This window comes from Harpia harpyja, chromosome Z, assembly GCF_026419915.1.
Source record: "Harpia harpyja isolate bHarHar1 chromosome Z, bHarHar1 primary haplotype, whole genome shotgun sequence".
Taxonomy (NCBI): domain Eukaryota; kingdom Metazoa; phylum Chordata; class Aves; order Accipitriformes; family Accipitridae; genus Harpia; species Harpia harpyja.
This window is the reverse complement of record NC_068969.1, coordinates 10,637,180-10,652,008: the sequence shown is the minus strand read 5'-3', so window position 1 is coordinate 10,652,008 and position 14,829 is coordinate 10,637,180. Positions and strand designations below refer to the sequence as shown.

The following is a 14,829-nucleotide window of genomic DNA, read 5'->3' as shown; positions in this document are numbered from 1 at the left end:
AGGGCCTATTAGTAGTCAGCTTTTTTAATAGAGCCCTTATGTTGAAACATTCTGTAAGATATTACTACTCTTGTTCTTACCTTTTCTGTATGTTTTTTACAAGTGTTACAAGGAATCAAAAAGTTTTATTTGAGATACAAATTTGACAGCAACAGATGAGATTTGATAGTAATGAATTAAAGAATCCCTCTGAACCATCTAATAAGTGTGTTTTTAGTGTTACACTTTTTTCAGCATTGTAGGCTTTTTGTTAGTGTGTGGTTTTTTGTTGTTGTTGTTTGGGTTTTTGGATTTGTGGAGTTGTTTCGTGAGTGGTTTTTTTTTTTTGTTCTTTCTGCAAAATACTTACTAAGAGGCCTTAAAAATGGGGGGAACTAACACTTGGCACTATGTAAACAGGGAGAAGAGCAGCCAACGTCTCTATAGAGGATTCCAGATGTGTCCCCCAATGGAGAGAACATTTTGCCTCTGCTGGAGGGTGAAAGTAGCTGTCTGGATAAGGTAGGCTTTATTCGCATGTTACCCACCGTTTCTCAGACTTCTGTTAGTGCCACCCTTGGATTTACCTTGAATTTATCTGTGTTCACTTAATCTGCCTGGGTAAAAATAGCTTTTACTTCAGCCAAGAAATAGCTAACTGCTTTTAGTCATGTTTTGTGAAAATTGGTGTTAAGAGTTTTGAGGTATTCTTGCCTAAAAAAAAACCAAACAAAAAAACCTACAAACTAAAAACTTTTGAGTTTTGAAGTTGGCTTTGAATATAATCTTTGTTATTCATGTTCAAAACATATTTGAAAGTGAGCTATATGCAGCAGAATATCTGAGGTGGTGAAATACTTGTGCGGTGGGGTAAAGAAGCTGTGGGAAAGGTGAGTTGAAAGGCAATTTTTTTGAGTGTGATAAGTAATCAAGAAAGATCATATATACCATTTATACCTTCTTAAAAAGCTGAAAATATTGCACAGGCTGTTGTGAAAGGTGACCTGGCAGTGGAGTAGCAATGGGTGAGAACAGCAAAAGGTAGCAACAGTAAGCATTGGGGTTTCAGACCAAAGCCAGCAAGAACTCTTGGTGTGGTCTCTTCAGCTGGTATAATCAGAGTCCTTAGAGGCTTCACATCTCTAAAGAACAAGAGCTTCATCTACTAAACAGATGAGCTCTACTGTCCCTGGGCAAAAAAAACAGTGGTACAAAATCTGAAACAGACATTAGTTTGCTGCCTCATCAAGTATGTGATGCTGTAAGAGGATTGGATTTGCATATCCAAGGAACAGTGATTTCTCTTATCATTGATTACTTAGGATTTTCGACTTAATGTTTGTTGTGTTGCTCTAATTGCTCCTACAATGGTATTTAACTAAAACTCCATAGGTAGTTTCATATAGGTTGCAAGGGAAGTATTGATCATTTCTAATGGGCCAAAATAAGGAAATATAGTTTTTGAGTGAAAGCTCAAGGTCTATTTACACTTGCAGTGGGAATTCCTAGAAATTTACTACCAGGTATTCTTGGATCTAAAACTTCAAGTTTTCTGCCCTGTGGAAAATACATTTTCATCCTTATTTCTTAGAGAAAGGTTTGTTGACTGTTTATCTTGATAACAAATAGCTTTCTTCTACAACTAAGCAAGCTGCTCTTCAAAGAAATCTAGCAACATTTGAATGCTGGACCTTTAGCCAGACTTTCCAGTAGATTTATCTCTACATAAATGTTGTTTTAGAATTATAGAATGGTTTGGGTTGGAAGGGCCCTTTAAAGATCACCTAGTTTCAACCCACCTTTGGGACATTTTTCACTGGATGAGGTTGCTCAGAGCCCCATCCAACCTGACCTTGACCACTTCCAGGGATGTGATGGAATTTTGGCATAATGCGGACTTCTTATCTTTAGAATAATTTCTCTTTTCTTGTGAAATTTTCATAAACAGTTATGTGGAGCTGCATTAGCATTATAAAGGTCTCTTAGATACATGGTGTTTCAATTTCACTGAATTTCTCAGAAATTAGAGAGCATAGTGTGAGCACCTACCTTGTGACCTTCTGAATTGGTACTTGCTGTTCCTATATGCAGTTGCAGTCATGAACTCTGTTTAAAAACAGGAGTGTTGATATGTTTCAGTGACTGCATTGCAGTCTCCAGGTCTGATTCAATTCAACATTGAGCAAATGAATGTAATATGATTATTTTAATAACAACACAGTTTGTTACTCAGATAACATTGCTGAATGAACCTAACAGCTAGGCAAGGCTAAACACCAGGTGGCAGTATTTGGTGAGCTTCTAACCTGTGCCTAGCAAATGAGTTAACTAGTTTTGGCCTATTTTATGAAAATTCTTCTTGAGAGTTACAAAGACCTCTTTTCCCTGAAAAGTCATTAAAAAGTCTGAAAGAACGAGTGTTTCCAACTGGGAATTAAAAGCAGACTACCCTAAAGAAGTTTTTTTCCATCTTCCACAATCTGAGAGACCAAAAATAAGTTATAATTCTTGGTTAACTTAATGGTTAGCTTTGGGAAGATACGTGCCTCTCATAAATGTGTCTCTTACCACCACATATGCCTGTCTTTATTGATAGTTCTTGATAGCTTCCTGAGAAGAACACCTATTAAGGTATTTACCACTTTGAGACTTGAAGTATGTGGTAATCTGAGTCTCAGCTGTGTGGCTCAGGTTAATGTCATTCATATTCATCCGGAAGAAATAAATATTTTCTGAAATGTTTTGTATCACTGCTTGTGTTGTTTTTTTCTTAAGTTCTTTAAAAAAAATTAGTGGGCTGTATTTGGAAACTAGCTATTTATATTATAATTATTAAGAGGTTTTTTGTATTATTAAAGTTTTTATCCATTAGTTTCTGGATTCAAGAGTCTGTGCCTCTATTAGTGATCATGCTTTTCACCTCTTTGGGACAGAGCAATCGGTAAGCAGCTCCAAGTTCAGTACAGAAGGAGATGCATTGTTTTCTTTTGGACTTAATGTGTTTTGTGGGAATTTTTTTTTTATTTTTTTTTAAGAACTGGTGTTCCATGTAGAGACTGTAGAGGCAAAAACTGATCTACCAATCACTGCTGTGTAAGAGGCTTTGCATTATCTCTTTAGTAACCTCTGGACTTGGTGTGCAATCTAAATACTTAAAATAACTGCCAGCAATCAAGAAAAGGAGTCCTGTTGCTTTGTTAAGGTCATAGATTGCCTTGTTGGGAACAGCTGTACTGAAACATAAAGGGCTGTGAGGCCCTTGCTTAACAGGGTTTCCTGCTGACCTCTAGTTCACCAAATATTCCAGCAAGCAGTGGTTTCATACATAGGTCCTTATGGCTTTTTTGTATGTCTACACTTTGTGGTTGCTGAGGCTGTTAAATGATGGTTGGAGCTTAGCTTGCCTGTGGTCATTGCAGTTACACTGATGCCACTTCAAGATCCATTGATATGTGCTGATAAGGTATGCTTAGTAAGATCACTTCTTGAATTGTCACTCTTTGATAGATTGGTTTGACAACAATATCGCTGCACAACACAAAGTCAGTCCAGTAAGTCAACATTCTTCAGCTGAATGTCCGTCTGATATAAAGCCACATATGGATTGCATTTTTCCTCTGTAGAATCTCCCTCAGCACAGTATCATCAATTCTAGACTGCGCCATTTCTTTAGCAATTTTCCTGCTTCTGTCTATTCCTAAAGGTTAGTCTTGGGTTGCTTACAAATGTACAGGAAGTCAAAGTGGAGGTACTGTTTATTTCCTTAATATTAGTTGGTAGCCATGCGAAAGTGATGGATTACACAGAATAAACTGCTCTGAGAAAATGGTAAAACGCGAAAAAATAAAGGACCAGATTTTTCCTCTAAAAGCATACAGTCCTACATGCTCATGTACTCCTACATAATGTGCTCCAAATTAAAAGTTTTATGTAAGAGGGGTCACTTTTGCATCCTGAAATTAAAATATTGTTTTCATTTTTGCATGTTATAAAATAAAGCTTTCTCCAAAATAAGAAAAGGAGGAATCTCTGTAGAGAGGTTATCCTGAACCAAAAGCTGGTTTTGAACATGTGACGTGAACTGCTGTGTGGCTGACACCTGATAGCTTGAATATAAAAATGTTATAGTTGGTACTTTCTTTGTAATGAATGAAATCGGAATTCTGTTTTCAAACTTTGAACCTCATTACAAAACCTTTACCTCCTTTCTCCCTATTACTCATGATTTTTGGTCATTTTAAGTGTTTGCTCTGTAGGACTTAAATAAATTTCTATTGGTTATAAACCTACAAGAAGGAAGGAATATCTAGCAGTAAAAGGATTTTTTAAACCAGTAAATTTGAGCATACTGCTTCTATTAGTTTAAGTTTTGTTTTTATGTTGTAAAGAATGATCAGGAAATTTCACATAGGGTATGTTTCAAAAAAGCTGCAACAAAGTTATTTTAATAAGAAAAATGAATGCATGAATTATTTAAAATAGTTGGTGCAACCGTTCCTGTTAACTAATCCAGGCACTCGGAAGGCAATTACACTGAGCTTTGACAACATTGCCAACCCGCTGCACAGTGCCTTATGCCAAAAGCTATTGTTGTTCTATTGACCATGTTCACCATTACATATGCATATGAAAATACAGAGGCATTTTCATTGGGATTACCCTAATAGCATTAAGAGATTATTTTTTAAATTTCCTTGGAAGGAAATTCACTTAAATGAGATTACTTATTACTTGACTGGTTTCCTATCATGCTGCTATGTTTAGGTAAGTGGAGTCCATTAGAGTATAAAGTTTTTTAAAAAACTGATTTTATACATTAATGATTTCAAATAAAAGAGAAGTACTATATTTGTGCACAGCTTCTTTTGAGAAAGTTAAGTCGATGTTCTGGTTAGGAGAGATAACACTTTTTGTCCCTCTTGGTGGCCCCCCTAGTGTCACCATTAGTTGCTAATTACTTGCAAACAAATAAACAATTAACTCCTCGTGCCTCTTGGTGGGAGAGTTTTCATTGACATGCTAAAACTTTCTAATAAAAGATTTTAATTAATGACGTTGCAAATCCAACCCCCTTGTCAACATAGCTATAAGGAGGACTTGTGGAGAAATTCAAGTACAGTATACATGCTATGCTGGCGGAAGGTGAAAGCATGGCAAGTACAACGCTCCGTGCCGCAAATACATCAGCGTCTCAGAATCTTCAGAAAGTGTCTGGTTTTGTAGAAAATAAAACCACACCGTGCTCATTTTCTATTGAAAGTATTTTGGGACTGGAGCAGAAGAAAGATGGCATTCCAGCTGTGAAACCTCACAGACCATGGATGGATGCATGCACCAACTTGGGTAAGTCAGTCTGTTTTGTAACCTCTCAAGCTTTTACTCCTTTAAAAATGTAAAAAAGTAGTTTCTACTGAAAATGAGTAAATTGAAACTCTCGTTTGCTTGCTTTTTCTAGTTTTAGGTGATGACAGTAATCCTCATCTGCAAATCCCTGTTGTTTGCTATGAAAATCCTTTATTTCATGCTAACAGTAATCCGGTGCAAGAGGAAAAAGTTTTGAAATGTGAAAAATATTTTTCAGTCACTGAAAGGCTATCTTTCAAACGAGAATTGAGCTGGTACAGGGGTAGAAGACCAAGAACTGCATTCACTAGAAACCAGGTAGGGATTTCTCAGTATTTAATAAATGAATAACAATGTAGTTTAGTAAAATGTTGGTAGAAGCCTATAACAGCTGATTAATTCAGTATGATGTACCTCTGCAGAGAGAAATGTAATCAGGAACTACTGTAAATTAACAGTAATGTTGCTAATTTCAGCAGACCTATGTTTATGCATGGAATCAGAATTGTGCAAACACTGCTTAGAAGTCTCCTGTTGAACAAACTAAACCCTTTTTTGTATTTGTTTTATTACTGCTATGAAGGGAGTGATAACTATTCAACAAGTGTGTTTTAATCTCCTCAGATTGAAGTCTTGGAAAATGTTTTTAAAATGAACTCCTACCCTGGCATTGATATTAGAGAAGAGCTAGCTCGCAAATTAGATTTAGATGAAGACAGGATCCAGGTAATTAAAAATGTATTTGAACTTTTCTGTAATTCTACCTATATGTACTCTCTGGTTATATAAATAAGTAGTTTGATAGCAGTAGCAATAATTTTAATAATCTCAATTTAAAACAATGTAAATTTATACATGTGGTATGCCCTCAATGATTTGTGAAATGGAAGCCATTGAATTCCTTCTGAAATATGAAACTTTCTTCCATAGCATTGATGAGGTATTCATTGCTACAATGTTTGTTATATGTGCTCTGTTAATCTCTAGTTATCATGTGCAGAACTTCATATTTGCCTCCACATTTTAAAATCATGTTTATATTATGCTTGTCATCATGTGAAAAACAAATTTGAAACAAATATTGAAATAATTTGTATGAATGTCTAAGTATTTTGTGAGACTGTCAGTAGAGAGCATACATGTGTTAAACCAATGTTTGAGCCTATGTCTTCATCTGGCCAAAAGCAAAATCTACTTGGGGATTTTAATTATTGGTGTCCAGTAGTCCAATGTGATAAGAAGCATACCATAAACATTAGAATTTGGGCCTCATCTTGATGTTTATTAAGCTTTTGATGCAAATATTATGTTGGGGTTGGTGGGAAGCTTGATGTTGCTATTAATTAAGCAGCTGAAGAAATAACACCTTAAGACTTGTGTGAATTCCAGATGTTCAGGATCTTCCAGGGTCTGATTCAGTGTCGCTGAAGTTAATATTAGTTTTTATAGTAATTACAGTGAAGCTGGTCCTCACTTTCCAGTTAAGCTGGGGGTATTATTTTCTTCATCTGCGGTGTTAAAATTATTGCAGATAGCTACAGGCCATCATCTGCAGATTTTAAATTTGTGTTGAACTTCCAAACTAATGTCATTACACAAAATACTGTGAAGTTGTGTGAGTATTTTTAAGTTTCAAAGCTTATTCTGCTTACAGTGCTGTATTTCTGAAAAGCACACCTTTTCTTTCAATTTTAGATCTGGTTCCAGAACCGTCGTGCAAAGCTGAAAAGGTCACACCGAGAATCTCAGTTTTTAATGGTGAAAAATACTTTCACCTCCAGCCTGCTAGAGTAGAAAGAAGGATGGTTTGCTGTTACGGCACTACAACAGCACATGAAGAATTATTGGAATTTTCATAACTTGTATTAAGTAGCGGTGATATATTAATTATGACTTTATCCCCAGATTTGAAAGTTTATCATAATTTTCATTCAAATAAACTAAATACTTAAAGTTATTATAATCTACTTTTTGTGGAAAAAGTAAACTTTTCCTATATATTTTAATAAGTATTTTCAGAAGAGTTTAGATATTTTTGAAGTTTAAAAAAATCCAAACCCTAGGTTGCACAAGACTTTCAGCTAGTATGAATTACAGCAGCTTAACTGAAGATGAATTAACAAAGCTTCATAGTTTTAAAAAAAGTCTGTTTAAAGTCTGAAATACACAATATGCAAAATAGAATTTGCTACCTGAAACAGATTGTGTGCTACAGTGGAGTTTAAATAGCTTATTTATAAAGAGTATGATAGTTTTCATAAAGAACATAATTTTTAGAAAAAGGTGTCTCAAATGGAACGGCTAGTATTCAACTGACTGTTCGGTTTAGAAGAATTGTTTGGTTTAAAGAAGCTGAAAATTACAATATTTTTATATCATATTTTAATTAATTTAGGATATTTGCCTATTTTAATACTTGAACTTGGCTATTTCCAAGTTAATTTTAGGGTGTTGAATTCATTTTTATCAAACAATACACGAAAGTATCATATTTGATATTCAGCCTGAAGTCTACGTGCATAAGGAGAGCCTCATACAAAAAAACCAACTCTTCCTGGCCACAATGTAGGAAAACATTGTAAGTATGCATTTACACCGTTCCTTGTTCAGGAGAGCTTTAAGCACTTGCTTGAAGTGCTGGTGTCCTTCAGTGAGACTTCAGCCTGTGTTTCTTACTAGAGATATGTTCTACATGGGCCCAGCTGTATATACAAAAAGTCATTTTGTGTTAGGCTGATGGTTCAGCAGAAGCACTGACTTTAAATGATATTTCAATCTTTAAACCTGAAAGAAGTAGTAAATCCCAAAGAATTTAGACATAAAGCTTTGTTAATTGCATTTTCCCACTTCGCTGACTTGAAAAATAAGTTTTATTTTGAACAAAAAATATATTTACAGTAGTCAAAAAACTGAACTGAATCATTTTATCTGATTTTAAAAAAAAAAAAGCATAGGGAAAAATTTTGAAAATTAGGGAAGGGAAATTATGTGAGTGCTTATGACATTCAAATTGTTTTTATCTAACTCAGAGTATAGATTTCAGACTAACTATCCCACATTGAAGGAATGCTTAGCCACTGACCTATGATGTTGGTTTCCAGATTTCTTGTGGAAATGCTTTATACAAAGTACTTTGATATTCGCTGGAGGAAGAATTTGAGCCAGTCTTCAGTCTACATACCGTAGCCACCAGGCTCATTCACAGTCTGACACTCAGCTTCTATGAACTCAGTTAGGACACTGAGCACGTAGAATTCAGCATATCATTATTAATATAGGCTAAATATAAATAGCAAAAAAGGGAAAAAAAAAATCCATAGCATCTTGTAGTGTTTTAGTAGTGCAAATACAGTTAGATTGTTCTTCACTTGCACTTTCGTGTTTAATAAAATGACAACAGATTTTTTTTTTTTCCTGGCATGTTACTTTCAATGTAGTATAGTCTCTAGAAGAGGTAGGTCTTAAAATTTTAAAGACCTGTCTCTAGTGCTTCCAGACAGTTTTTGATTCCTATAACTCTTCTAACATGCTCTGCTTTTCCTTCGGTTTGTGTTCTTTCTTATGACATCTACATTTCAGTTGTTACAATGGATGATTTAATGTAGCTTTGCTGAATGTTTGCAAGGTATTGCGAAATGCAGTTAGTTAGGATTTTATGAGATAACATTGTACCTGTTATATCATGAACAAACCAAGTATTGCTCTTCCTTTCTCGATGCTTGCATCCATGATATCTGCTGTCCTATAGAATGAAAGGTAAGTTTGAGAAAAGCTGTGATAGAAAAAGCTTAGTTTTATGTAGTCTCATATTAGGAACACTAAAGGGAAGGGTGATCTGACCTCAGTCCTTAGTTGATATTTTGGATGATAGGTTGAGATATAAGAGTTTAAATAAAAAACATTTCTATATTTACTGAAAAGCTGCATTACTTTAGAACCAGGCTACAGGTATTTGCCATTTTGTGTCTTTAACTTCATGGGCCCATTGTCTTCATTTTTATAGAATCTCTAAAATCTTGAATTGTTTGACTTTGCTCCTGGAAATCCTATTTCAGTGTGAAAGTAAAAACTTTTATCCAATATTGAAATGTTAATTATTCATGCTTTGTTGGATTCAGGAAATAACATTAGTAACAACTTCTGTTGTATCCTGCATTCAAAAAATGCCTAAGAGAAATGGAGCCAAATCCATTAAGAATAGTTTTTAGAGAAATTGGAATCTCAATTCAGATGCCTACCTGATCAGGTAAAGACAATATTGGGAGTGCATGAATTCTATTTTGTTTTTCTTCTCACCCCAAAACATATATTGCCCATAGCTTAACCTTACTGCAGGTAATTTGAAACTATTGTCTACTTTACTGCTGGAAACAAGGTTTCCAGCAGCAACAGATTAGACTAATCTGTACAGATTGATGCCTAAGAACCTTACTCTATTATCTGGCAAATACCTAAATACACCTAATGTCTCTTATAATGGAACTTGTCTCAAGTGACGGAAGTCTGACAAAGCAATTTAAGAGGAGTAGAATAGTAGCAGAATAATAATAGCACCAGCCCTGGTATCCAGCTCTCAATTAGCAGATGCTACCAGAAGGATGATTGGTGTAAGGTAGTACGAGTGTAGCACATACTCCTGAAGGGCAGAAAGTTTAATAGCATAATTGCATTATTTGCTTCATCTTGGCTTAGTTTGTTCTTTCCAAAGTAAATGCATCAAGAAGTTAAAGGAGAACCTCAACTTTACATTTATACCTACTTTGACCAGCATGGGGTTAAATTGTGGCCATCACTTTCTCAAATACAGCTGAATTTTTTTCCACCTTAAAAAAATATGCCTGGATTTCACAGGATTTTCTAATCTTGTACTTCCTGATAATACGCAGCTTTCTGGGCTAGCTTGGTAATACATGCAATACGTGATGTTCTCTGTCTAGGCACAGCAAGTCCAAATAACAGTAGTGGATGAGACTGTCAGAAGAGGCTACCATGCGTGCTGAAATCTGGTCCCACTCCAGTTTTGCATACTTTGCCTTGCAGTGTTTCTGTTTGTCTATCTACCCTTCAGAACTGTGATCAGAGAAGTCTCAATCTTCTTGGTTCCTATTCTGACTTAAGATTTGTGAAGCCACAACCTCCTTTACTTCCAGCCATGTTGCCTGGCATTGGCTCCAGTGATCAGTTGACCCTGTGATAAGCTAATACATTTACTAGGATTGTGAAAAACTTATAGCAAAAAACTGGCTAGTCGTAATACCTTAATATTGGCAAGCTGTTACGTCAACATCCATCAAATAGGTCCAGTTCCTGTGACCCTAATTGGGATGCTGGGCTGCATAATTATTTGTTTTAAATTGATGTTCTTCTCTTAATTAGTGTCTCTATCTTTGATTTTTTTTTTTTTTTTTTCTAACCACAAACTTCAGCAGTGCCCAATGCTGTCCAAAAAAGATGAACTATGCTCACGGTCTAAAAGCAGATTCAAATTAATTTATACCAAAGAGCCAAGGCTTCCAAAGTTCCATTGTAATATTATTACTTGAAGCATACATAAAAGCATAGTTTGAAACTTAGTCTGTAAATTACCAATGTTAGCATTGAAAGCCCAGATTTAGAACACCATTCATTAAATTGTCACTTAAAACTTTGAATTTGAAATTATTTAGTTTATCAGGTCTGTGCTTACAAATAGGAAGCTAGCACACCAGCAAGCGGTATGTTATAGTTTTCCTGGTGTGTGTGGGTACATCTACAATTTTCTAGTTGTTTGAAGTTTTGTATTGAAAATACTTCAAGAGCAATGAAACCCAGGACTTTTTGTAGTTATATGTAAGAAGATTAGTGCTGTGTTCATAACATTATTAAAAGGAAATGTGGCTTTAAAAATAATCCAGCATTTATGTGATTGGATTTAACAAAAGACTTGCACAAAAGTAGCATAAAATCATTTGCAAACACCTTCAGATTACCTAACATGAAATTAAGCTAATTTTAAAGTTGAGATTAACTCTCTGCGTTAACTAGCAATTATAAAATCAAAGCTTTTTAGAAATTGGTTGTAAAAATAACCTTTTTTTTTTTTTTTTTTTTTGATTCCTTGGATTGACTTAGTTTCCCTATCAATTATTAGGTTGGTGCTCTTTGTCCCTTCGTTTTAACAGACTTAATATTACATAATAGGATGGGAAATATAAGGTATTTTATTTTCACAAATACTTTTGAACAATAGCGATTAACCTACATTATTATTTCATGTCCTGTTATTTGTGTCATGGATTCATCTTGACTCAAAATTATATTCTGTTACTTTTATTAGAGCTATTTAGAATATCTTATATACTTATTTGATAATGGAACAGTAAAAAGACAAAGTAGTAATGATCATTATGTGAGGGGGAGCTGGGGCTGTTCAGCATCTTGGGGGGAGGGAGTATCCCATCTGATTGCATGACAAAGGAAGTTCAAGTGGTCATAATGGGCAAACAATTGTTAGTGAGGGAGAGGAATCTAGGGCTGTTGAAGAGCCATCAGTTCTAGATTCCTTTGTGGGGGAATAGTCCCTTGACTTGCATGACTTCAGGGGGAAAAGGTTAGACAGAAAATGTGGAAGACCAGTCTTTCTACTTTGGGCACCCAAAGCTGATATTGGCATGGACTGGCAGTATTAGACCAAATCAGGAGAATCTCAGAAAGTATGAAGTGCCATGTTAGCATGGCACAGTATTAGCATTGCTGTTTTACTTTCTTAGATTAACTAGCAAAATAGAAAACTAATCGTATGTTTGTTGTGTTTAGATGAAGCAACAAATTGAATTTCTTCTAATACCTGTTTTTGCAGGATGCTGTTTATTAGTAATGAGGCAAGAACATGATCAAAAATGCTTAGGCATATATAGGCTTTGGTGTAGTTGTGATGTAATTGCCGATGACTTTCATACCACCATATATGTTTTATATTTGATCATATGAATGTGGTACAGTGCTGGTATTAGAGTGATAGAACAAGTGGTGCATTGCCTGTGCCTTAATTAAAAAAAATTTAAAAATGCAAAGAACAAAAGAACAGTGAAATAATAGATTTTTTCAAGTGTCTTTTGATCCATGCTGCAAATCAGTTGGTGTAGTCTAGTGCCTTTAGCAAACAGAATGTCTGTTGATGCAAACAGAATGTCTGTTGATTCAAACAGGGCTCAAGTAATGCTTTTGATACCAATTTTCAAGCATGGTCATCTGGTTTGGGATATTGTAAGGATCCGTATGTGTGGCCTGTAAATATGATACCATACCTGGATTGGGAGGGAAATACATATTCCTTCTTTTTGGATTTACAGTCCAATATTTTGTTTTTCCTAGCTCCTAAACCAGTTTTTCCTCTGCCACTGTGATGGCTGGAAAACCCAATGAGTATAGTCTATCACTCTTTTCCTTAATATTGTGCAATTTGGAGCAAAAAGGACAAAAGTCAGCTGGTGGAATAAGATAGTCCCCTTCATTAAAAGTTATCTACATTATGTTATTAGTCTTGTTACTAATCACTGTAAAATTTGGTGAATTTGCCATTTTTAAATTGCATATGTAAGCATGTGTTTCAAACTTGTTATCTCATGGTGATCTTTTAAAAAAACAAAAAACAAAAAACAAACTGTAACTTTGTACCAACTTAATTACAGTACCTTATTTTTCTCTAATCCTTTCTTGCTCTTTTAACACTGAATTTTTATTTTACCAGTCTGTATCATTTTACTACTTCTAAGGCGATAAGTGCCTGTCCACAATTTCTAGATTCTGGGGCAGTCTTTTGTCTGTGTATAGCCAAATTATGTTTTATATATTAAATGAAAAGTTATATATATATTTTAATGATAGATTTCACACTCTTTTAATATTTAGAATAGTATTGCATCAATCATAGTAATACTCCAAAATATCTTGGGATTCAGTTTCGATGAATGATGCCATATTAAGGAAATGAGAAGATAGCAGATCAAATATACTGCATTAAAGATTGTTGGCTATATATTAGCTGCATCTTAACCACTTTGATTTTTCGTTTTAAATCAGACTTCCTAAATCTTGAAACAGTGATGTCTGTATTTGAAATGCCTATAAAAATGCTGGGCTGCTTTTGCCCTCTTGTGGCTAGATTTTATAATTACAGTTCTACATGTTAAATTGATTTTGAGTAAAATCTGCAGTCATGAGTTAGGCTGTAGGTAGACAGAATGCCAGCAGGTGACTACCTATTTTAATTGTTGTACGAACTTTGTGACAAAATTTATATTGTACGTGCATACAAATGCTTGACGTTGGGCCTGATTTTCAAATGTTCTGAGTGATCAATATTGAACTGAAGCTAGTGAAAATTGGCGGGCGCTTAATATTTTTGATAGTCTGAACATTTATTAATAATTAGCTATTACCTTAAGAATTCAGTTGTGGGCAGCCAACCTTTTAAAATCTTGCTTCTAAATTAATTTAGGCTGCTTTCATGAGTACATGTTTATAAGACTGCCCAACATAGTCAATTTAGAGTAGCAAATCTTTTTACATTCCAGCAAGCATTTGACGAAGTGGCCAATAATTCTAAAAAACCCACCCCTTATAGTGTAAAACTTAGAATAACTTCTGGTACAGTATCTACTAATATAATTCTTCTGTGGTAATATCAAAGTTGACAATGCAAAGGTTTGCCATGCAGAAACACTTATTACTACCAGACTTCTCGTTTATCATTGTTTTATCACATTAGAAGGATAAGAAATGACTTTGTGCTGTTTAAATACCGTGCATTTCTTAACAGTTTGTCTTGAATTTCAAAGTGTTCAGTCAGGGTAAAATATTAAAAAAATGTGATAGTATCCACTTCAATTCCTTTCTTGATTCAAATATTTGTAAGTTACCAGGTAGATATTTGGATATGAGGCATACAGTGAAATGCAATTATCTCACTTCAGAGTTGGAACAGCATCTTATTCTATGCTACAGGATGTGTCTATCTGACAATATAATTGCAAATTGCTCTAATTCATTTGACAGAGAAAAGAAGTCATAGGGAAGCATTGCCCTTAGAATGCAGGTGGCTATGGCTAGACGTAATTCAAGGTTAATATTCAAGGGTCACCTCTTCCAAGCTCAGGAGCAATGCATCCCAACAAAGAGGAAATCAGGCAAAAATGCCAGGAGGCCTGCATGGATGAACAAGGAGCTCCTGGACAAACTCCAACACAAAAAGGAAGCCTACAGAGGGTGGAAGCAAGTACAGGTAGCCTGGGAGGAATGCACAGAAATTGTCCAAGAAGCCAGGGATCAAGTTAGGAAAGCTAAAGCCCTGATAGAATTAAATCTGGCCAGGGATGTCAAGGGCAACAAGAAAAGCTTCTATAGGTATGTCAGTGATAAAAGGAAGACTAAGGAAAATGTGGGGCCTTTCCAGAAGCAAACTGGAGACGTGGTTACCCAAGACATGGAGAAGGCTGAGGTACTCGACAACTTTTTTGCTTCAGTCTT

The 14,829-nt window shown here is 35.1% G+C and overlaps 2 protein-coding genes across 2 annotated transcripts in view; both read left to right on the top strand.

Moving 5' to 3' along the window:
* The first annotated feature begins 400 nt into the window (after positions 1 to 400).
* Positions 401 to 7,279, top strand: HESX1 (HESX homeobox 1). The gene is made up of 5 exons (XM_052778248.1): positions 401 to 501; positions 5,064 to 5,322; positions 5,435 to 5,640; positions 5,947 to 6,048; positions 7,018 to 7,279. Exons 2-5 carry the CDS (start codon positions 5,109 to 5,111, stop codon positions 7,114 to 7,116), a joined length of 621 nt encoding a protein of 206 aa, XP_052634208.1. The 5' UTR covers positions 401 to 501; positions 5,064 to 5,108; the 3' UTR covers positions 7,117 to 7,279.
* IL17RD (interleukin 17 receptor D) overlaps positions 478 to 14,829 on the top strand; it is a 75,329-nt gene continuing 60,977 nt past the window's right edge. Inside the window, exon 1 of the mRNA XM_052778247.1 lies at positions 478 to 501. The gene's annotated coding sequence lies outside the window, so the exon portion shown is untranslated. The remainder of the gene's footprint in view (positions 502 to 14,829) is intronic.

Bases quoted from the DNA above. Each gene is read 5' to 3' on its own strand.
- HESX1 (XM_052778248.1), top strand. From the start codon at position 5,109: ATGCTGGCGGAAGGTGAAAGCATGGCAAGTACAACGCTCCGTGCCGCA. The intron at 5,323-5,434 runs GTAAGTCAGTCT...TGCTTTTTCTAG, and splicing joins GGATGCATGCACCAACTTGG to TTTTAGGTGATGACAGTAAT. The intron at 6,049-7,017 runs GTAATTAAAAAT...TTTCAATTTTAG, and splicing joins TAGATGAAGACAGGATCCAG to ATCTGGTTCCAGAACCGTCG.